We start from the raw sequence: 23977 nt of genomic DNA, 5'->3' as shown, positions 1-23977 counted from the left end.
TCTAAATTCTGTAGTAATTTTTCCCCATCAACAAGACGTTGTAATCACATTACATCATATTCATTGTTGTTTCTCTTCCACGTAATAGCTTATTTTTCATAAAATGTTGAACTTTACTAACTTTTTTACAACATCGGTTTAGTTTGCTTAATACCTCTTGCCATTTATTGGCATTTTTACGTTGAATTTGTAAAACAAGCTATAAACCTGACCTAATTACTCGACTGAACTGCTTACAGAAACAGTCCAAAGTAATATATTTCATTTCTGTAGCCCAAATGGATAAACATGACATCTTTTTAAAGCTATGCGCAGAATAGGCCGATATATCGCGAGTCAGGAAAACGGGGGGTGGGGAGTATCCTCTGTGTCCAAAATTGATATTATTTTGAACAGAATATTCTGGTGACCATTGCATCTTTTAAAATGGTAAGCATTGCTGTATTTTATTTTAGTCAATCGCTCGAATTCCGTATGCGTTTTGCTTAAATATTGGAAACGAAAACCTTAGGTGCGCAGAAATGCCCGACAGCAGTGTATATCTAGAACATGCCGATTCATATAATATGTAATTTCGGTTCATCAGCAAGTTACTGCAGCGCTACTTTGTCTGCTTGCTTTGCTCTTTCTTAACCGTAATATCATTGTGGCTAGGTAGGCAAAAGTGTATATTTGTTTTCCAGATTCTATGGGCAAAACATGGTTTGTATCATCTAGTTTATTAACGATTTGTAAAATTAAGGCCTCTCAAGTCTTTCAGTGTGGAATGTAAATCTCTGAAAAGCTGATGGTATTTTTTTGCTTGCAAGATTTCGATGTGGTTCAAAGATATGGTGTAATTAATTTCTGCCGTAAAAATGGAGGCTTTATATCCAGGTAATCGGCTCGAGATGGTGCCACTGGGTCTTTGAGTGACTCCTGTTAACATTGAACAAATATCGAACATCAATCGGAACCTCAGCTGTAGTATATAATATTCGCACACCATTTTAAGTTTTTTTCCTTACACCCTTTCAAGCTAACTGAGCATAACAAAACGTTTCATTTAATAAGGATGAAGAAACCAAGATACAAGAAGGCATCTGAGTCTTGTTACAGTTATCTTCGTTTATTTATTTTAATGTAAAAAAAAGTTATATATGCAATAAGATTTTATCCACTTTATTTTCTTTTTATCCTAAAATGGGCGTTATCTTCGTAAACCTATCTATTACTATAAATGCGTGACCGATTGTTCTAGAGTGCTCGCCTTTACCAATGACTGCCATCACAAATCACTCTTCGTAGGTTCTAGTCTAATGCTCAATCTAGTGGGCATGCGAGACAGCTCGCCAGTAGCTTCCCTTGGGTCTATAGTTCTTAACGAGGTTTTCCGAAGTTTTTCCTCCACCATTTATTGTGGCCGCCAAGTATAGTCTATCTTGCGCTGAGAAATGGCGTTAAACTTCAAAACAACACGAACAACTATCAAGGTCAATATATCTAGCACGTGCATTCCAACGAAATCCGCAACTTTTTCTTATTTGAAGATAACGGTGTTTTGTACATGATATATGTCTAGACCTATCAATCACGTATATTGGACTCTATTTCGATTTCTTATTTATACAAGAAAAGAAAGCAAGCTGCATATTAGATAAATCAAAGAGTGCAACAGTTCCAATATCAAACTTTTGTCAAACTTTGTCAAGGTACCGTATTTCATTTGTCAACGATCAGGATATACAGTATATGCCATCTTCCCGTCTATCTAGTCTTTCTCCATTGACCTTTTCACATCAGAAAGGTTTGTTCCGAGATTGTAATGATGACGAAAACAAGACACAATAAGGAAAAGCTGCGTCGTGTCAGAAGCTTTTAAATCCATGTAATTGATCTAGCGTTACAACCTTTCATGTAAAACACAACAACAACCCACTTGTTTTCTTATAGTGACATGACTTAAACCTTTGTACAGCAAAAAATCTGGACATTTCTTGTGCAATAGTTAGGAAATCAAAGATTTGACGAAGTAAATTTCAAAACCCGATATGCCATATAATCAATTGCATACGCCTTTGGACTTTTATACGTCTTTACTAATTAAAATTATTGACCCAAAGTGTTTCCATATTGTAACTAAAATTGTGTTTGCAATGTGACTCTAAGGGTAAAAAGCGTTAGGTTACTGTCTTATGTCGAATGTCTAACTATGAAATGCGAACCCACTGATGAAAATCCCACGCAAAATCTGTCAGGTTTTATCTGTTGCTTTTAAAACCGAGCCATTTCTGGGATTAGTGTCAAGTTATTGATCTGTGCTGCTTCTGTGGAATACTTGGATGAAGTTATGTATTTTGTCGCTTTACATGTGTAATTGACAAAGGCCGTCTTTAGATTGTTTTAAATGTCCACGGTAGGAATATCTAAGCAGATCTGATATTACTGGCCTGCAAATCATAATATTTCTCGTTTATTTAACACTGCTAACTCAAGTCACAAGACCGTGTTAAGTGCAGCTTTAATGGGGTTACCATAGCAACCGCTTCCCGTCAGAATGCGTGGATGGACGTCAGAGTATATAATAACAGCATTTATGTTGCGATAAGAACTGACTACAATCAGAATTAGACAGGCACTGAGCTGACCACGCAGCTGTTATTGTACGTGAGACCAAGGGCTTAGGAGAACCGTTTACGGTCAAATTGAGGATAAAAGAGAGAGTGAAGTGGCACCAAGGTTGTTCAAGTAAAAGTGTAGCTTACAATATTGAAGAAAAGATTTTTCTATAAACAACTGAAGGCTAAATTAAAGAATGTGCACACAAACATTTTACATCAAATTGGTAGTGGTGGCCAGTTTGTACACAGCATGGACCGCACCTGTCAACGAGAAAAACATAGGTATGTATATAATATTGTTTTCAATTAACACGTTTTAGCACATTTAAGCTAAATTGCTATCAGCTCAAGAAAAGAAGAAACATAATCATGAACATATACTATTATATCATAACATGCTGACATGAACTTTCATGAATATCAAATCACAGCAAGACATCTATCATCCAAAGTCATTATTATTATTATTATTATTATTATTATTATTATTATTATTATTATAGGGTATATAAATGAATTTATATAAGAGTAGTGAGCTAAGATCTACATGTACACAAAATGTGCAAATGAAGTAAATTGCTTGTTCTTATTAAATAACAAACAAGAAGGTTTCTATCCAATTAGAAGGACCACCATTGAAAATTCTTACCAGCACAGAATGTATTATTTTCCTATTTAAGAAATCAAACATCGCCGATGAAATTTGATTTGAAATTTTCGTTTCTCTAGCTTGATTGTTCTCGATTGTTTTTTACATGGGCGAAGAAGCAGGGTTTTCCTGGGTAGTAATAAACGACTTTATTTATATACAAAATCTATTACATTGGTCAGTCGTGATACATTTTCCTCTCACTACGTCAGCATTTTCAAGATAGGGCATTCGGGCAATTTAAATGTGAACTTCGAAGTATTTATCACCCCTGTGATAAGAAGCACTATCGAAAAATGTGCGCACAAAATTGATCATTTCCGTCATTAACTGTACACGACTTACTGCTGTTTCTCTGAAATATAAGCACATTTAATGACAAGATGTGAGACAACAATGTCGCAGCAACTTTGGAACTGCGTAAAGTGGCATTAAAAGTGTTGATACTGCCGTTTTATTAGTTGCTATTTTGACTGTTAATACAGCTAAATAGATAGATAGATAGATACTAAAGCGTTCTAAGGCTGGGGTGGGGGGAGGACCGTTTGCCCTGAGCACCAGATGTCTTGGGGCGCCAAAACATTTAATTGCAAAAAAATCTTTTGCGGGGTCATCATCGTCTCCACGGGCGCCATTTACTATTAGTAAACAGACATACAGATAAACATGCATACATACATACATACATACATACATACATACATACATACATATGTCACAGACGAGGGAAAGTTACGAAAGTATGAAATTTCGTGTATTTTTAACCTGGTCATGAAAGGTAATGCCAATAGCGACAACAACAGTTGCTATGTAACCGCATGCAAACGTGTCCTATTTTTAAAAAAATCGAATATCGCCGATGCAATTGGATTTGAAATTTTTGCTTCATTAGCTTGATTGGTGTCTTGCAGTTGATGTTGTTTCTTCATGCGATTAACACTTTTTGTACCTAATTGATTGGATTTTAGGAATAAACTAATTCGGGCAAATAAAATAAACTTTCAGAACCGACCTTATTGCTAATTTTACTACAGCATTTAATGCCTGCTTGATTAATCTAACTGATCTGTCTCTCCGTTGACGAAACATTTTGGTAGTCTTCAAAATTATATTCCATTAAAGAATCGGTATTCCAAATGCATAATTAACTTCTAGCAGAAATACACGTTATGTGTATATATAAATGGAGTTTGCTCTGATACTATCCGTTTTATCGGGATATTGTTGTTCCAGTAATCATCGATAATATCGTCTCGCTTTCTGACAAATCAGATGATTGGTCGGGTGGTTAGGTTTAACGGTACATTTAACACACGACTGGTATGATGACGAGGAAATGGGAGCTTAAATATCTTTGCAAATGACACACCGAGGCAGCCGACCCGAATCCAGAATGGCCTGGACGGACTTTGAACCCACGACCCTTGGATTACGAAGATGACGCTCTAGCAACTTTGTTACCACTGCATGAGAATGCAATATTGTCCACTATTTCGATCATGAGCGTTCGAAGTCAACAGTCCATACCGAGTAGTTATACAAAACATGTACAAAGCAACGTAGAAAAGACTGCTGTTTATGTTTAACGACCCACGTGTTTTCTCCGAAACATACACGTATCTTTGAAGATGATATAATAATGAACTTCGTATAGATGTTAGTCGACACTTGTTTCATACACAAGGAATTTTAGTGAAAGATAATATAATCATGTGAATTTTATTTTCAACGAGTCTATGCAAACTTGCGACGTGTAAGTGACATCTTATTATTCTTTAAATAATGAAAGATTTCATTGTGGGCATATATTTTAATTTCCTGTAGACGCCTCTTGTGATTTAAAAAGCTTTTGGTGTTGCAGAATGAAACAGTTTCTAGGTCGTTCAATACAACCGTCGAAGTATGGTGTCCTGAGCAAACAGCCCTATATATAACGCCTGCAATTGTTACTGAATAATTTGGATGAGCGTGTGCTATCATTGTCTCAACATCTAAATCTTCATTGTGTAGACGTTTTTGTTTTACACAAAAATGCTGAGCCTTCCATCTGACAAAACATGTTTCATATTGTATCATATACATTCTATACTGTGAAATTTATCATATCAAGTGAAATTATTTGACGTCAGATGTACAATTTCGTACATTTTTTTAAATGTAATCTATACAACATTTTTAGCATTTCGGGCTTTTTTATTTAAAAAATTGCATTTTATTCACTCGCACCAGTTTTGAAGAAAGCAGCGGCAGAACTGATCCATTCCAGCACAAATTCGTACGCTTTTCATTTACTGATGAAAGTTCAATCTCTTGGTCGACGACGAGGGAATGAGTAAATTAATTTCTCCGTAACTGTACTTCTTTTTTCTTTTGTTGTTACATAACAATGCGTAGGGATAATTCGATACAGTTCAGCCGCTTCATTTTGTGGGAGACTAGCAATTGGGTCTACGATCCATTATGATAAAGGAATCCGTATACGTCTTGCATTGATAATGCCAGACGTATAACGCTGATGAGAGATATTCCGTTCACTCCACCACCAATGTTAATATAGCATTTGTTTTAAGCAAAGTTGCAGTAGATGTCAAATCCCCAAGAGACCCGGGGATGGGACGGGGAACAAGCTTTTTCATAACCTTAGCGGTGCAAGTGCGGTGAACGTAACATTTCATATGGCCCACTTTTTCGATCATTAGTTACGGACAACTCTATCTAGTTTGCATTATCTTCAAAGGCCTCTACTTAGAGTACACTGCGGAAAATATTATCAGTAAATGAAATAAGGCATTGTACTGTTATTCCTTTTCTATTCACAATTGAATATATATCGAATCAGATCGGAATATCGAAAAATAATGCCGATTTGTTTTGAAATGAACGGTTATAATCTACAGATGTTTTCTAGATTTAAAAAACATTTTTCCGAAGAGAGATTTCTGAATAAGTGCTGAAGGAAAGCTGTATAGTGATAAATATCTGAGGTATGAATGAACTGGGCAAGATTTTGTTTCAATCCAATATGCAGCAACCAGTTGCCAATTATTGTATTTCGGGACCGCGAAGTGAGCTGAAGAGAAAGAGAGAGAGTGTGTTCAAGCCGTCTGGATATTATTTTTCTAATATAAAATTAAAAGTCTATTGCGCCATGTTCCACCCAACCACGTGTGTCTGTATGTGTGTGTGTGTTTGTTTGTATGTATGTATGTATATATATATATATATATATATATATATATATATATATATATATATATATATATATATATATATATATATACATACATACATACATACATACATACATACATACATATATATATATATATATATATATATATATATATATATATATATATATATATATATATATATATATATATATATATATATATATATATATATATATATATATATATATCAGATGCAGTCTTTGCTACGGACCATGCTTTTAAAATGTCTTAGTTTCAGAAAGGTTCACATATTTTATGTATGTTGTACATACCACAAGCGTTTTTTTTTCTTCATCGGATTACTTGATGAAAGTAAATTTGGTGACATTCAAACTAGCTGTTAGAATAAGTGTTCTCGCCTAATGCCTCCGACGGAAACCTGTAAGGTGTTGTGCAATCTTGCTATCATGTATTGTAGTGAAAGGTATATACCAAATATATGACTTATTGGTTAGAAAAAGATAGATGGTATGCTTCGTTCCGCGCCGACTTTTCATATATGTTATTTGCCCAAACGTTATATTCCACCTAATTGCATCAGCTGAAGAAACAGATCCAGTCAGAATGCTCGTTACATTTACACTTGGAGTTACTTTGAAATAATCGTATCTGCTTCAGTAGATAACAACATATATTGGATGTAAGTGTTTCCAGTTTAAGCTTTCCACCCGTAAGAGTTAAATCACGTGGACTGCTTGCAAATCGTCAGTAGTCATGGGGAACAATATGGTCACAAGGAATTTAACATTGTGCCGCCCTTTTGGAAATATGACCCATGGCAAAAAGGAAAATATAATCTTGAAAACGTCCATATGTTCAACAATGGGGAATCGAGAGGAATTTGAACGTATGACCATATGGGGTCTATGGGAATTTACTAATAATATTCATAGGCTGAATATCTTGGAATCAATAGATTTATCCAGTCACACCTACATATGATATTACATCAGACCTAGAACGCATCCGGCCCTTATTAAAGCAGTTTGCGCATGCGTTACTTAAAACAACAATTAAAACAAAGAAAACAAAGCATTACCTTTCTCCCGCCAACCCCATTTTATATTCAAATGGCTGAAATTGTGTGCAATACCAAACTTACAAAGCATATACCTAATTTATCTGAGAATAATGTATTAAAATTGCAGGGGCTAAATGTTGCCGAACCATGATGAAATATTGCCAAGGCTACACAATTCACATTTGTATGCTGAAGTAAACAAACTAAATCATATACATAAACTCGCGATCATAAAGATCTTTAAATTAAAAATGTTAAGCTCCGAAGTCGGTCGGGATATGATCGCTCTGTGATGCTTCTACAGTGAACCTACCCAAACAATGTACACTTTACCGATCAGCTCACGAAATGTATAAACAGAAATAAGAGATTTCCATTTATTGACTGAAAACAGTAATTAATTTGACAAAATACACAATTTGAAACTTTAGATGTAGGAATTAATTATGCAGAAAGTAATTGTTCTAAAATTAGAGTAAACCTTATTATTGATATAGTAATGTAGCAGTAAATAGCATTGGTACATAATAGATCGAAATTTTCGTGGAAATCGGCACTTTGTGCCTTACATTTACAAGTATTGATATTTTGTACTGGAAGTCGTAGCTTCGCCATTTGTGTCAATATAATGTTTCCACTTCACTGCATATCTTTTTCTTTTTTTAAATTGCTGTAAGGTGCGCATGGGCAAACATTAAAAAAAATGAAGCGCGCATTTTTTTTAAAAATGCACTTGCACACTAGGTGTAATGCAATATCTTACCTAGGCCTGACCGGAGAGGACATCACTATGGACTCCACCATGTGAAACAAATGAATGCTTCAATATTAATTCTCATTTGACCGTATAGGATCATATTTTAAAGCATGGCGACTCATTGTTAAATTCTCATTCGTCCCATAAGACCATTGCGCGCCGCTATCATGCCCATTTAGTTATGTTGTAATATTGCGTACTTAACATGTCATTTAACAGCTTCTCATTTGTAGACTGATTCAGCATAGTAAGGGAAGAAGCTTTGTCGAACGAAATAGTGCACTTGATTAAAACACTAATTAGCTTTATGCATAATAGTTATTATTGTGAACGAGTCAATGTGGAAGAAAGTGAATCGACGACCTTACGCTATCGAAGCCATACATTCCGGGAATAGAAAATTAATTTCAAAATCTTAAAATCTGAAATTTTATTAATTACTGATTTAAAAAAGTAAATGATTCTTTTCTTTACGGTCAAGTCATACATCATTTCTTAAATCTTGCAAGGAATGACATAAATAATCTCCCAGCAAGATTTGTGTGTGTTTGTGTTTTTTTTATTTTTAAAGTAGCTGTAACAATTGTTTAGTCATATCGTTACGATGTCTGCAGTGTGGAAATTTATAGTGATGTCAAGCACTGGGGCATCATGCTGCAGACATGTAGCATGATGTCCCACCCAGTCACATTATCCTGACACCAGGCCGACCAGTCATAACACTAACCTATTAATGATGAGCGCCTAGCGAGGCAGCTGTTAGTACCATTCATAAAAGTCTTTAGTGTGACTCAGCCAAGGATCGAACATACGACCTCCCGCAACCGAGGGGTGCGTTCTAACCACTAGGCCACCGGAGCGGTAGGAAGAGTGGTCTTTCTGTCAATGCACGCTTATTTAACATTTGAACTATCACCCATCAACCTCTATTGAGTTGCCTGCAAAGTGTTTTAAGAATCTTGTTGCAGATCGGTTGGATATATTAATGAAACTCAAAAATGATTGTCAGAAAATGTTTGAAAATTTAGTTGTTTTTCTTACAAACCGTGGCAAAATTAAATGAACGCGTTTTTTCCCATTAGCAATCCAAGAAAGCATCCACAAAACAAGTGTTACAATCCTATGAATCATCTACTATATGGCCATCACGTGATACCATATAACTACCCAGGTGACACCAAGAGAGAAGAAGGAGAATGGGTATTTGTAGAAGTGACGATCATTATTTTATTAGTAAATGAATGACAAAGACATACAACAATAAAAAGCCGTCTTTTAATTTCTCCATTGCTTCAAATCATGCACTTATTTCTTTTGCTTATGTTTCTCAGGTGCTGAAAGGAGTTCTGATTCGTCAAAGGTATTGTATTTAAATCTGAAAAATATATATGCACTCTCTGCCAGTCGATACTTGTTTTAATATATATATATATATATATATATATATATATATATATATATATATATATATATATATATATATATATATATATATATATATATAATTTTATAGAACTTAGGGAATCCAAATTTACTGAAATTCTACCTTCACTTTTTAATCTCTCTCTCTCTCTCTCTCTCTCTCTCTCTCTCTCTCTCTCTCTCTCAATTCTTGTGATATATGTCGTTGGGGTGCTTTGTAGTTTGTAGGCTATACTCTTGTTTTATTACTATGTATTTATTACTATTTATTCATCAGATCAAAAATGCATACTCTTGTGTTATTACTATTTATTTATTACTAATTATTAATTATATCAAAATGCATACTCTTGTGTTATTACTATTTATTTATTACTAATTATTGATTATATCAAAATGCATACTCTTGGGTTATTACTATTGATCTTTTGCTATTTATAGATCAGATCAAAATGCATACTCTTGGAATATTACTGTCTATTTTTTGCTTTTTATAGATTATATCAAAATGCATGGCCATGTTTCAAACGTGAAAAACACCTACATATGATAACTGAGACAATCATTTATATTAATATGCATTGCGATGCCAATGGGATTGTGCCTCTCTAAATTCTGTGAAAATACAACGATTCACAGAGCGCGACTTATTACAAAATCCAATCATTATTTTTTATCATCTCATTTTATTATATACGTTTCAAGCTAACTGAGGTGACTGGTTCTATAGCCTGTTTTTGTTCCTTCAGATGAGTTTACAGCAGTTGCGAGAGCAGGAGCGGGAATTGGAACGTGTCGCCTTATTGGCAGGTACGTCATCAAAGAAAGAAATGGCGACCCAGACCAAGTTTGCTTCCGTTGCCCAGTTGAATAGCATTATCTCGAGGTGGAATAGTGAATAGACAAATTCAATTTTATTTAATCCCTTATTCTCTTTACGTTCATACGAATGCACAAACTAAGTCACATTTATAACTATTTCTTGACAATTTCTTGCTCAGACGACACAGATTAATTTTGTACACATACAATCCTTTTTGGAACAAACATAACGGAGGAAGCTTCAGTCCTACGTGAATTAAGCATGTTTCTATTACATGTGGTTTATTCACTTAAACATGTAAATTCTTTCATTTAAATGCATTGGAATCTTTAATTCTCACCCAGATCTTTAGATTTTATACAAAGGAAAAGATGACACACGCACAGACTAACGATGGAAAGGCACTTAACTAGTAAAGATTTGATAAGAATTTTTGATGCTGTTGTTATTATTATCATTATTATTATTATTATTATTATTATTATTATTATTATTTTATAGCGAGACCCAAAAACGGTGTGGAAATTGAAAACAAGCACATAAGCACTTTCTCCAATGTGAATGGTGCAATATCGAAACATGAGACAAAGGAACAGAAAGGTAACTAGAGGTTTCCGCAAATTTAAGATCTCACATTGTTAGTTTCCTCTCAGTCTCAATTTACGAGTGCTTACAACTTCATACATTAATGAATTTTGAGATTTTAAACTAGTAATGGTAAAACTGTAAATTGTGTTTGAATATACAACAATGATACATAAATGTCCATCTCTCGGTCTCAATCTCGACCGCCTTCAGTCGGTCTGACTTACAATTAACCAGTTTATATGTGAAGGAGAAAATCATACAGACGCTTTCTATCTGTTATTGTCAGTGATAGATCCAGCGTCAGCCACGTTACTATCTGATGTCAAGGAACATATTCAGGAGACGCAGGCCAGTCCGGACAGCAAACCAAAAACTGAGATCCAGGCATCAGTGGACATTCCAGCTGAGGGTATACACCAGACGCTGACCAACAATCAAATTCAAGACACTGAAGATGAGGCTCAAACTCAGGCTCGTACCGACCTAGTGCGAAACCATTTCTTCTTCTCCTTCTTCTTCTTCTTCTTCTTCTTCTTCTTCTTCCTGCCAGGAGCAAAAGTGTGCAGCCTTTATTGTCTTCATGGTCAAATCATACGTGTGCTCTTTTATGTCTCCAAAGTATCGTCTCCAAACAAGCTAACTTATTACGTATCCCGACGCTTATTTTTCCAGATGAAATGAATAAAATAACAAATAACAAAATTCAGGACTAAATAACATCTATTATTAACGGAATATTTAATTGTGAAAAATAAGCTCAGTAACGGCATTCTATAATAACCCAGCTTATCAGTATTACTGTAATCTCCAGTATCGTAAAAACAACAAAACTGGGAAATACTTGAAGTGTACATCATCATGTTTAATACATGTAAAGACATCCAATATCACAGAAACGGTTATTAGCAATCTGCAGTATTTCAATTATAATGGTTTCACATTTTACCAGAGATCTATTTTTTTAAATAAAAAAATTAAAAAAAACGTAAGCAAAATACATTGATTTGCGTTTGCTAATACGCTAATACTGTATCGTGATAACATGAATGGCACTGGTATCATTCCCCAAGAAGGCACGATGGAAATTATGGTTACTACATAAATGTTCATTGTTGGTGGATGGTTGTGTCTAAAATATTAAAATTGGTCCCTGATACATGTTGAATATTCGTAAATATTTGTAGTGTTGTGTAACTAGAAAATCTGTGACATAGAATCACCCGGGTATTTTGCTTATTCAAGTGTGATAAAGTGATGTATATCTACTCGCCTCTTATCGATAAGTTTTGTAATATTCTAAGCAAAATAATCCTTTCTTGTGTCGTACACTTTCTATCGAGAACGATGAACGATTGCAAGCAATCTAGCAGTCGAATTTGTTTAGTTTGTACCGTTGTTTTGTGAATGCAGTAAAAACAAAAACAAAATACTGGAATGTGGATACCAATTAGAAAGGGAGGGTAGGAAGGGACATATATTGTTAATTAGCTGCGAATGTGTTCTTTAGAATCGACAAATAGTTTTGGGGTGCTGTCTGTCTTCCGATATGATCATGGCCTCAAAGGTCGCAGGATGCTAATAAGATGACGGATGAACCCGCCTATGAAGCAACTACACTAGTGACTGAATGAAAAACTGGTGTTAACGATCCTGTTGTTTTCCTCTACTGAAGAGGACATAAAGAAACTAACAGGACTAAATCAGAGAATGGGATTTTGCATCAAGACTGGTTTATAAACGGCTTTAAAATCAAATGTTATAAACTCTCTTAAATGTATACCAAATTTAGACAATTCACTTAATTAATGTTATCAAATATCTGATTTAAACAAAAGTTACACGCAGTGCATATTATTAATCACCTTGAACTCAGTTTCATGCTAAATTTGTAAATGGAATATCAGCTGAAATTAAATAATTAAGTTTTTCCACACAGAAAATAATCGTTTTCAATTCAACTCATTAGATATTCTACACTTTAAAATTTGATCACGACGATTCAGATGACATGTAGGGTACACAGATCCGATATAGGGTACACAGATCAAATATAGAGTACACAGAATAGATATAGGGTACACAGATCACATGCAGAGTACACATAAAAGATACTGATTACACATATCAAATATAGGGTACACATGATATATATATAGGGTACAGATTGACAAAGAAAATGAGTTAAAATGGGTTGTATGAACAGCAACTTCAGAATGCAGAATATCAAAAAGATGTCAAAGTTAGCAAAATCAGTTTATCGATTCCGCATCTACTCTCAAATAAGGAGACGTTCATCTAGACGTAAAATACCGTTACCTGATGATCAATGTTTCAATCCAGCAAACAATGATATTAATTTTTAGAAATAAGATATAATTTGTATACCAGTTATCTTAACCATAATTACAAAACAGAGATGAAATTTGCTTTATATGAGTAAACAACGAATGGGTGAAACGAGTTAATCTTTTTTTTTTAAGTCAGTATTTTACAGGCTACGTTTAACACCACCCGATACAGTGGCTTAGTGTTATAAATAATTCTTGTAAAGTCCTGATTCCTCGATATTAACAGATATAAATGCATACACACACTGGCACATATACATGTGTGCTAACGCAAATCAATAAAAATACGGTGTTGCTCAGATTGGAAAATAAAACCTAAAAATACAGAAGGTTGGCTGTAGTATTATAAAAGCTCCAGAAGATCAGATAACGAGTCCTTTTTTTTCTCAAACGTAATACAGCTTTGCTAAATATATTTTCAGGTTCTTGCAGTATAAATTATACTTTTTAACTTGTAATTTACTTTAATTTTAAATATGTAAACAATAGCTTCAACACCATTATGTTGTGATGCTCTGAAATGGATCGATTTTTTGAATGCACCTTAATCAGCTGCGACATATGATACAGCCACGCATATTACACACACACACACACACACACACACACACACTCACACACACACACACGCACGCACGCACACACACACACACTTACACTGAAAAATATGAAACTGTAGCAGTGTAATGATTGGTCATTGACCGTTTGGAAGCGAAGTTCCCAATAAGCCAGATCCCCCATCAGCATCACACACACTAAAGTGTTGGACAGAAACTTATAACCAAAGCAAACGATGTGAGTGGGAGTTGTGGTTAAACCTTACACGTGTATCGTACTTATACCCACATCGCTACACACACTTTCTCTGCCACAAATCTCGAGCGCGCCTCCTCTGAAATTTCTTACATATTCTATATGTGTAAAGAAAGAGTTCTTGTCTTCAAAGATATAGCTACAAATATCGTAGAATTTGTTAAATGTTTTTTCTTCAAACAATTGCTTTAACCTCTCACCTAATAATGCATTTTCTCTTTATGAAATGAATTTTATCAATACTTTCTCTACGGTTATTTTCTAAATCTGTTAAATGCCCGACTATTTCTGATCTTTATTTTCCTATGGTTGCAATAAGTCTTGTATTCTAGCTACGGCATTTGCATTTTCTTAAAATATATTGCAAACATGATTTCTATTTTTAATTCCTCTCAGTGTATGTGGTACATTTGGACTTCTAATTTCATTGCAATTATTTTTCTTTCTCTTATTTTCGCTGTTTCTTGAAATGAAAATCTATTAAAAGGTTTCAGTCTTAACTTTCTCTTTCTAAACCTTTGTCTTAATTTATTGCCACTTTCAAAGTCAATATTTCCGTAGCTAAAAATGTCCTGCAATTCTATTGCATCATTTAATCTTTCCACTTCTGCTTTAGCTATAATTGTAATTCTTTGCCCTTGTCTGCTGAGTTATTGTATATTGCTGCTTCAAAACAGTGCTAACTCTTTTGTACCTGTGAAAAATACGAGACCAAACCATGAACAAGTTCAAACTTTAAAAACTTATACCTGTAAATCATTTTCAAGAATGCCAATATCAAATAAATATCAGCTAATGGTTATTAACAGTGTAGTAATTATTAACACTATTTACCATGTAGTACTAAAAGTTCAAGTGTTGCAGTTGGTAACAGATGGGTTTTAATAGGTTACCTAAATTGTCATCCCATTTAACATGACGTTTACTATTGTCCATGCATTTATTTATAATCTAGGTTGTTCTTCAACGTTAGTTTATTAATGCAATTTAGCGTTATGAAAAGGTTAGTTCGTAGATGATTTACAAATGTAATCTAAGTATGAAAAAACGCAATCGCGTAAAAAAACGAGATGGATTTCATCGCATATGCCAAGAAGAGAACTACATAAAAGAGTTTTATTAAACTAGCAGCTGCTACAACTATTTCCTTTATAATAGGACAAATAAATACGTAGATAAATAAAATAATATAGAGGATACTAAGCTGGAGACCAGAAAATATAAAGCACTAAAAGGAATAAGTTTGAGGAAAGATACGTCAGCTGAACAAGTCATATTAATTCACATAACGAGAAATGAAATTTGATAAGCACTAAAACAAAGCTCAAAATCATAAATGTAATAGAAAATACTTGGTGTGCAGTCTGCTGGGTTCTGCCTTCGAAGGCAAAGCGTTACAAAACCTATGAGCAATGATTTAGACATGGATCAAGTTATTCAGTGTGCCTCGTGTTTGATTTGTCTGATCCTGTGCAACATACAAAATGCTTAATTCACAAAACATTAGGCATATTATAGCGCGGAAAAACATGTCCAACAATGACAAAATACCATCCACAAAAAGAGACAAAAGATAACAAGGGAAATGCTGAATCAATCAGAATAACAACCTTAGTAATTGATGAAAGCTAAAATAGTACTATCTTGTTAGTTTTTAATTATCATCTTTGCTGCATGATCGACGGGCACTCTTAGCATTGGTCTTATCACACTGTGTGGTAAAAAGAAATGTTTAAAGAACAAATTACGAGTTCGCATATATTCCTCAATCATTTTCCCCCAGTATTCTGCAACGCTCATTATTCAGCACTTTTAAATTCTATTTGCACTGTTGTGCATGGGGTCTGCAATTATGTTTCTTGAACATTTACATGTGAAGGTTTTCAAACTAATACCCAATTTATCTAGACTCTTGAGGTAATTCGAATTAGAATACAAAGTGATGTATCTGCTTCATTTTAAAGATGCACATCTATCTTTTACTTCATTTTACAAATTAATAATTTTTCAGTACAAAGAATTTGCCTTTTGTTGATGTAACAATGCGATTGCTACACCTGACAATGAAATTAAAACTTTTCCAGAATTGACAAAAAGTTGCTTTATCTTCTTGATTTCTTTCTCATCCATTTTTAAGAATTCTGTTTGAATTTAATTTGTACAGGTTATTGTTTTAAGTTCTGTTTTCAATTGTTTGGTTAAATTAATGTTGCGCTCGTCAAAGTGTGCAGAAATGGGGTTAATGCTGTTTTCTTTGACAAATCCCATTTCCTTGATAGTTTAACTTTAAAGCGCTTCCTTTATCGCTTGAGAAAGATGGCAACATGTGGTAAAAAGTTGTAAAAATAAATGACTTTGTAAGACCTTTATATGACGTTTAAGGTGTAGTGCAAACAGGTGATCAAATATAAGCTGATGATACATCAATATTTGCCAGAGGTTTTGATAATCAATTTACAATAATAGCTGGCATTGACATTTGTCTTGGGATAGTAATTTCAACCTTTACTCTGCATATTCCTAACACCAATAGTGGTGCTGGAAACGAATGGTGGAGGCACAAGTGCTCTTTCAACAAGAAGCAAAGATGATTCGTTTCCTGACAGAATTTAAAACGATGAACAAATATTGAAAATCATTTCTTTGAATTGGCGAAAAAAGCAACATCGCCATAACCTGGCGTTATTTTGAAGTATTATACGTTAGTTGCTTCATTGTGCTGGTCATATTTATTTCCTTATAGGCGGAATATGTCACGTTACCTGTTTTAGTCCTATTTGGTCTGTTAATTTGATTGTACGTGTAAGCAATGTATGTAGCTGAATTCCGCCAAACAAGGTTAGAGGTTTGCATTAATGCATTGAGCTTCTTACGTGTTATTGGACTTTGTCGTGTATCAAAACTATCTAAAAGAGTAACCTATATTAGTTTCTACAACCATTAGTATCAATATAAATTAATTGGTTTCTTTTATTTCACGGTCAGTGTTGTATTTTGCTTTTCTAAATTTGTATATGTCATTTGAACGTCTTGCAATGAATCGTGATGCGCATGCGTGCTGAAGACGAAATCGAAATAGCAGATCTGAATTTAGTGCTTCATCTTCACAGTCCTTTCTCTCCACGTAACTTATGTTCACTTTCTCTTCTTAGTCGTCCTATACAACTTTTTGAATAATGTCCAATGATACATTAATAAAAAAGCATAATGTCCAATGATACATTAATAAAAAAAATAATGTCTAATGATATATTAATCAACAATATTTTAATCAATAATAATAATGTACAATGATAATAATAATAATGTATAATGATATTTCAATCAATAATAATACATTGATCAATAAGAATACATCAATCAATAATAATACATTAATCAATAATAATACATTAATCAAAATAATACATTCATCAATAATAATACATTAATTGATAGTAATGCATTGCTCATTAATAATACATTATTCAATAATAATAATGTATAAATTAGGTACATTAGGCAATAATAATAATGTCTAATGAAACATAAGTCAACGATAATAATGTCTAATCATAAATTAGTCAATGGTAATACTAATGTATAATAATCAATAATAACAATAATGTCTAATAATACAATAGTCAATAATTATAATGTATAACAACACATTAAGCAATAATAATGTCTAATGATACATTAGTAAATAATAATAATAATTATAATAATAATAATGTATAATGATACATTAAGAAATAAGAAGAAGAATAACAATAATAATGATGTCCAATGTTACATTAATCAACAATAATAATAATGTATAATAATACATTAATCAATAATAATACATTAATCAATAATAATAAAGTATAATGATACATTAGTCAATAATAATAATGATACGTTAATCAATAATAATAATTAAAGACTGGCATAATTATATCGACAATGGTTTAGTTTTTGTATTATATTTAAAGTCGTTTTTTTCCATGGAGCTGATCTTCAAAATAGAACTTTCCTGCAATAATAATTTTAATATCAGATTTTGGGGTATTTTTGATAAATATTATTGAGAATGAAATCATTGGTATTGTCATTTAAAAACAAAAGAAAGATATATCTTACCAACAGTTTTATTTAATAGTGATAACACAGTATCTAAACCAGTGTGAACAGCGACCGCACATTTTCCCATCTTGAGTCAATACACTTAACATTAGAACGAAAGATTTGAAGAAAGAACTTGTATGCGTTGATAATATTTATGTACTTTCATTATACCATTTTCACGTCGAAAATGATGTTTGTTTGGAAATATCGAAATAAGGAATAAAGAACTGTTCGCATTTTTTTCCTTGCGACTGTGCAAGCAAAATTATCAGTATGTAACACCTGCCACGGTCTTTTACAACTTTTTAATTTTCTTAGTGTTGTGACAAACTAAAAATAGCAGGTTACTTTAATAATAACGCAAACTGTAGAGGGTCCCTAAATGCGCATCAACGCAAAAAGTTCACCAATACTCTTACTGTCTGCTTCATACTCAGTTTTAACGTCGGCGCAGGATAGCCTCTCAGATGGGCAGGATACTGCCTACCGTGCGGGCAAGATAATTGTCCAAAATTTCCAAGACATGGGCAAATCTTGGATTTTCTACATAGTATGAATGGATTTAGTTCACCATTTATTATTATTATTTATTTTAAATGTATCTCCATTTTTATTTACAAGTTATCAGGTAACTACCAACATGTAATATGGAAGTTGCAAAAGATTCTCTTGAATAATGAAGATCGGAATAATATCTCTATTATCAAGAATTATTTTGGCCTGAATATAACTGATAAAGGGTCTAGCCGGCATAGATCAGAATTAGAAAGTTCGTCACTCATTTCTCGGTCAAAGATTTTTTTCGGTCATCAACATTTCCAGCTTTCCAAGGGATTACTAGTACTGTGTTGTTTTACCCAATGTTCTAATTTTATAAGTATAGTAATGTGAAAAAAAAAAGAAAAAGATAAACAATCAATAACAGTGTCTTGGGTCAGCATAACAACGTACAAAATAATAATGAGCTCATATTTTTTTTAAAAAGTGATTTTTTTTCAGGATCTCAAAACTATGGATACGTTTTTCAATCCCATTAGGTTTAATTGCAATTTTGCAAACGAAGTGAAAGGTTTTAAGTTGATTCCATGGAGTAACATTTTGGCTCATGTTTCATATACAGTTGATACACATTCATGTACAAGTTTTAAAATCAGACCAGAAGTGATAATACTACCTCATGTGGAGCAATTGCTGTATAATACTACCTCATGTGAGGCAATTACTGTATCTTGTCATTTATGCGATCTCGCGTGATTGCACCATAAATCACAATTGTTTAAACCTTGGCTACTCCGAATATGGAGAAAATTATTAAAATGATTTCATAAATTCAACACATTTTAATTGTAATATTGAAAAGTTACAAAATATCAAGGCTAATTCAGACAATGCGTTTTAAAATATAATTTTTAAAAGCGTTCTTGAGAAGAAACAATTTAATTGGGATGTCAAAGTTTTAAATCTTTAAAAAAAAAAGCTATATCATGATCTTGGTGGAATATAACGGAGACGTACATTCTTGGTAATCTATTTATGAAAAAAATGACTACAAAAATACAAAAATTAAATATTAAAAACGTTGGCACTAGGAAATTTTTGCCCCAAACTAAGGAATCCAGTAGGTTTGAAGAGGAAAATATTTCAGTCATTGAACATTTCATCTTCAATTGACGGTGGATGGAAGTGGTTTGACATTTGTTGGGGTTGTGAAATTGCTGTAATTTACGACGTGATATATGGTGGTGAGGGGGTGAAACCAACTAGGAAACATTTTATGTTGTACCGGATAGTAAAAAGCTAAAACATAACGCATTGTCAGATGCATTGTTGCAAACACATCTCAGTTTTTGTTTTTTATGCCTCGACCGAAAGTAAGCAGTACTGATATCCGTCTGTCCAGCGGTCTGTTCTTACCTTCATCTACAGTCGAGGTGGTTACCGCAACCTAAATAAACACTTTCTCAAACCTTGTACACCCTTTACCCATGACTCTTTTTGGAAACGGGAAATTTAGGTCCAAGATTAAGATTGCTGAAGCTGAAAATGTGATTTTTCTTTTCTGTAGTTTCCTTGACCTAATTCCCATCAAACATCACATGCTACGCTTACGCAGAGGTTGTTCCGTGTTGATTCCGAAGCCGTGATGAAAGGTCAAAGTGGCTGGAGTCAGCATTTTTTTTCTTTCTTCCGATCAAAAAGTCAAGATTTCTGCGTCTAATTTTCATCAGAATTTGGTAGTCTACACATGGGTAGAGTCACTTCCTTTTGATTGCCGGGCTCTGACTTCATAAGTAAATGGTATATGATGACTACACTTTTACACATTCCTTACACTACGTTTGGACATTAGCCGCTTTAGTCAGTTCTGGGGACTAGTGGATCTATGGCCGTGGTCAAGGTGCTAGAACTGAAATAAGTTTATATGACTGATTATTGTATATTTGACAGTTGTAGTAAGAATGCTTAGTTCCTTGCAGGGATTCAGTCAAATTCATGGGGACTACGTATGGTAAATTGACACAGAAAATCGTTTTTAATGATCGCTGATCGCTGACTCATCTCACCTCTGTCCCCGTAGATTAGAGTCCCGGCTCGGCTAAGGTCAATATGTGAAAAAGCTTGCCAGTAGTTTTCAGTGAGTCGGTAGTTCTTCCCGGGGTTTTCTTCGGATTCCTCCTCCACTAAATATACTTGCCCCCATCTATAGTCTATCATGTGCTGAAAATTGGCGTTAAACCCACCGACACAAACAAAAATCAGACACATTCCTGAGTTTTTCTTTAAGACCTTAAAATGAAACAGCTACTCTTTATTCAAAAGAAGTAGTATTGACAACTGGAGTAATCGGTATATTTATAATTGAAAACCACTAATGAATGATACATGGATACAAATACAATCTGCTGGACGATAGATATACTCATAATCATTTGTTATGCGTTTCTATGAAATCTTTTGGCTCAGCTACTTGGGTAAAAGATCACGGAACGATGTGTGTGTGTGTGTGTGTGTGTGTGTATTTTCTTAGACACTGCAAATACATACGGTGGTCGTCATATATATATATATATATATATATATATATATATATATATATATATATATATATATATATATATATATATATATATATATATATATATATATATATATATATATAATCACGTGTCCTTGAAGGAAACAAAAATCGTTATGAGTCTGAATTATTTATTATTTGTAAGTCCCTTGACGAGATGAGTCTACTAAGGCTTTATCGATGCAGACAAAATGTATTTTTTTTCTGATTTGTGAGAACAGAAGTCGAACAGAAGTCGGAAACTTTGGTCCCCAGCGTGATGATAATTCATGCTTTCTCGTTGATATATGCAGCAAATATGCATAATTCAGAGGACTTAGAATATTTTTCTTTCATTGACAGGACGGCGAAGCTGACGAAGAAACAATACAGTTTTCACCTCGAGTAGTCGCCGAGTATCTGCTAAGAACTGGGGAAACCCAAGAGTTCAAAGATACTCTAAAAGAGTTGGTTGTAGCAAATGAGGTACGTATTTTTGACAACAATAATTTAAAGCTAACACACAATAAAGCGATTACGTAAGTTTGATTGAAAAACATATTAGAAGGCAACTTCTAATGTTGACGGAAATAATTTCTAAATATACAGATATCAACTTTACACCGGACAATACGTCTTTCCCGAAGCAAAAGGAAATAGTCGAATGCGTCTGTTGTACTTTCTCCCCTACATCTTTTAGAGAGAACATGGAACATTGCTGACATCACTATACTAGGTACTTATACCTCATAATCAAAATAAATAAATAAATAAATAATTCAGCAGATTCGTATAGATTAGATTAAATAGTCTGCCTGTCTCACCCACGCTCGGACCGTCGCAAAGCTAATTCCCTTTAGGACTTAACATATTTATGTGAATTGCTTTTGGAGAGAGCCAGTATCCGGCCTACTGTTATTGATCTTGGAAACTCTCCACTAAATTAGCGATTGCTTGACAGAATCCATTGTAAAGCGCTTTCAGACTTCTCCATTAAATCTATTTTAGTCTGCTTCTGACGCCACAGCCACGAATGAACGATTGAAAAATTACTTGACTATAATCTTGTGTCCGAAATTAGCCAAAAGATGCAATCAAAGTGAAGCTCAGTATCACGTGGAAATCGCTCAAGGTTTTATTAGGATATCACATCCTTTAGATCGAAGGAAATGTCAGTCAAGAGATGTATTTAACAAATCAAGATCGTCAGAGCGTCTGACGTCACGATTGTTACAGCATTTTTAGTCAATATATTTAAAACGACACAGCTTCATATTTCCTAAAATACAAACGCTGGCCAAGTGTTATATTGCATTTTAAACACGATAATGTCTGCTTATCAGAGAGGTTCATTAACGGAACAATTGAAGGATTCGTGTTCAAAAGTCTCAACGAATTCTCATTTCATCTATTATGGTTACTTTTGTCCAGTCTTTATGTACCATTGTCAACAGAATTGTGGATAATACTCATTTTATTACCATTGCTTGCGTGTTTCCTTGTCTAGTCAAGCAGCTCTAAATAACGTCAAGATTTACAATAACATGGCCATGTTAATTTCTTAGAATATATTCTTCCCTTGCTTACGCCACGCCCATAATGATTGTAACATCTATTATTATGAATGATTGGTTATCAAAGGCAAATATGGCGATTATTTACGAGGATGAAGAATTACTTGGAAGAAAAAAAGAAACAAAGTGAACGAAAATCACAGCTTCTGACTGACAAACTTGACATGACAGTTCCTACGTTGGTTTCATGCACTATTACCCTGGGAAATACTCGCCGTAGACCAACATCCAATTGTATCTCTTCCTTTGATTTTGTCAAATTTACACTATTTAATCTGTACCGCAGGTCTAATGGCTTCACCGAAAATGAAGATAAAGTTTTATAATTGCGCAAATCCAACAAGAAAAATTACATACTTTGAGAAGTTTTCATTCATAGGGTTGCTTTTAAATACTTGTCGAAAGCAAACATTTGAGGCATCGATTTTGTTGAAAACTGAAATCGATATCGGGTAGTTGATGGAATAATTAACTGAACCATAGCAGGAAGCTAGATGGGTGTCTAGTGATGGAACTGGACTGCATATAAAGACATATTATTGATCGGGTTCCCTGTTTAGTATCTAAGTAGACACACTATTGGTCGGGTTCTCTGTTTAGTATCTAAGTAGACACACTATTGATCGGGTTCTCTATTTAGTATCTAAGTAGACACACTATTGATCGGGTTCTCTGTTTCTTATCTATGCAGACACATTATTGATCGGGATTTCTCTGCCTTGTATATACCGCCTACTCTTTTTGATTTCATGCCGAGCAATCCCTTAAATGGTAACGATACTGTCTTCACTGGAGTCAATGTTAACCGTACTTTCATTTAATTATGATAGTTGGATTCCACCATAAAGCTTGTGAATAGACCTTATCTAGACTGTATATCTAATTATGACAACAACAAAAAAATCCCAATCAGGATTTGTCAGCAGTATGTCGGTATCGTATTAAAGCAACGGTCTAAATCAATAACATAAACTGATTTAAGGTTTATGTTCACCTTTAGGGCAT

At 33.8% G+C, this 23977-nt stretch overlaps 1 protein-coding gene across 2 annotated transcripts in view; it reads left to right on the top strand.

The window, feature by feature from the left end:
- The first annotated feature begins 2413 nt into the window (after positions 1-2413).
- LOC149794083 (uncharacterized) overlaps positions 2414-23977 on the top strand; it is a 39661-nt gene continuing 18097 nt past the window's right edge. The window contains exons 1-6 of one of the 2 annotated variants that reach the window (XM_089968042.1): positions 2414-2882; positions 9592-9620; positions 10432-10492; positions 11007-11105; positions 11380-11564; positions 21762-21884. In XM_089968042.1, coding sequence (XP_089824168.1) covers positions 2795-2882; positions 9592-9620; positions 10432-10492; positions 11007-11105; positions 11380-11564; positions 21762-21884 — 585 coding nt within the window. In that variant the 5' untranslated portion in view covers positions 2414-2794. Of the gene's footprint in view, positions 2883-9591; positions 9621-10431; positions 10493-11006; positions 11106-11379; positions 11580-21761; positions 21885-23977 lie in introns of both variants that reach the window. The other variant, XM_089968041.1, reaches the window with a different exon arrangement.

Source organism: Sinohyriopsis cumingii, chromosome 8 (assembly GCF_028554795.1).
Source record: "Sinohyriopsis cumingii isolate HCF-2022 chromosome 8, ASM2855479v2, whole genome shotgun sequence".
NCBI classification, from domain to species: domain Eukaryota; kingdom Metazoa; phylum Mollusca; class Bivalvia; order Unionida; family Unionidae; genus Sinohyriopsis; species Sinohyriopsis cumingii.
Note: the sequence above shows the minus strand (reverse complement) of the source record. Positions and strands in the feature narration are given on the sequence as shown.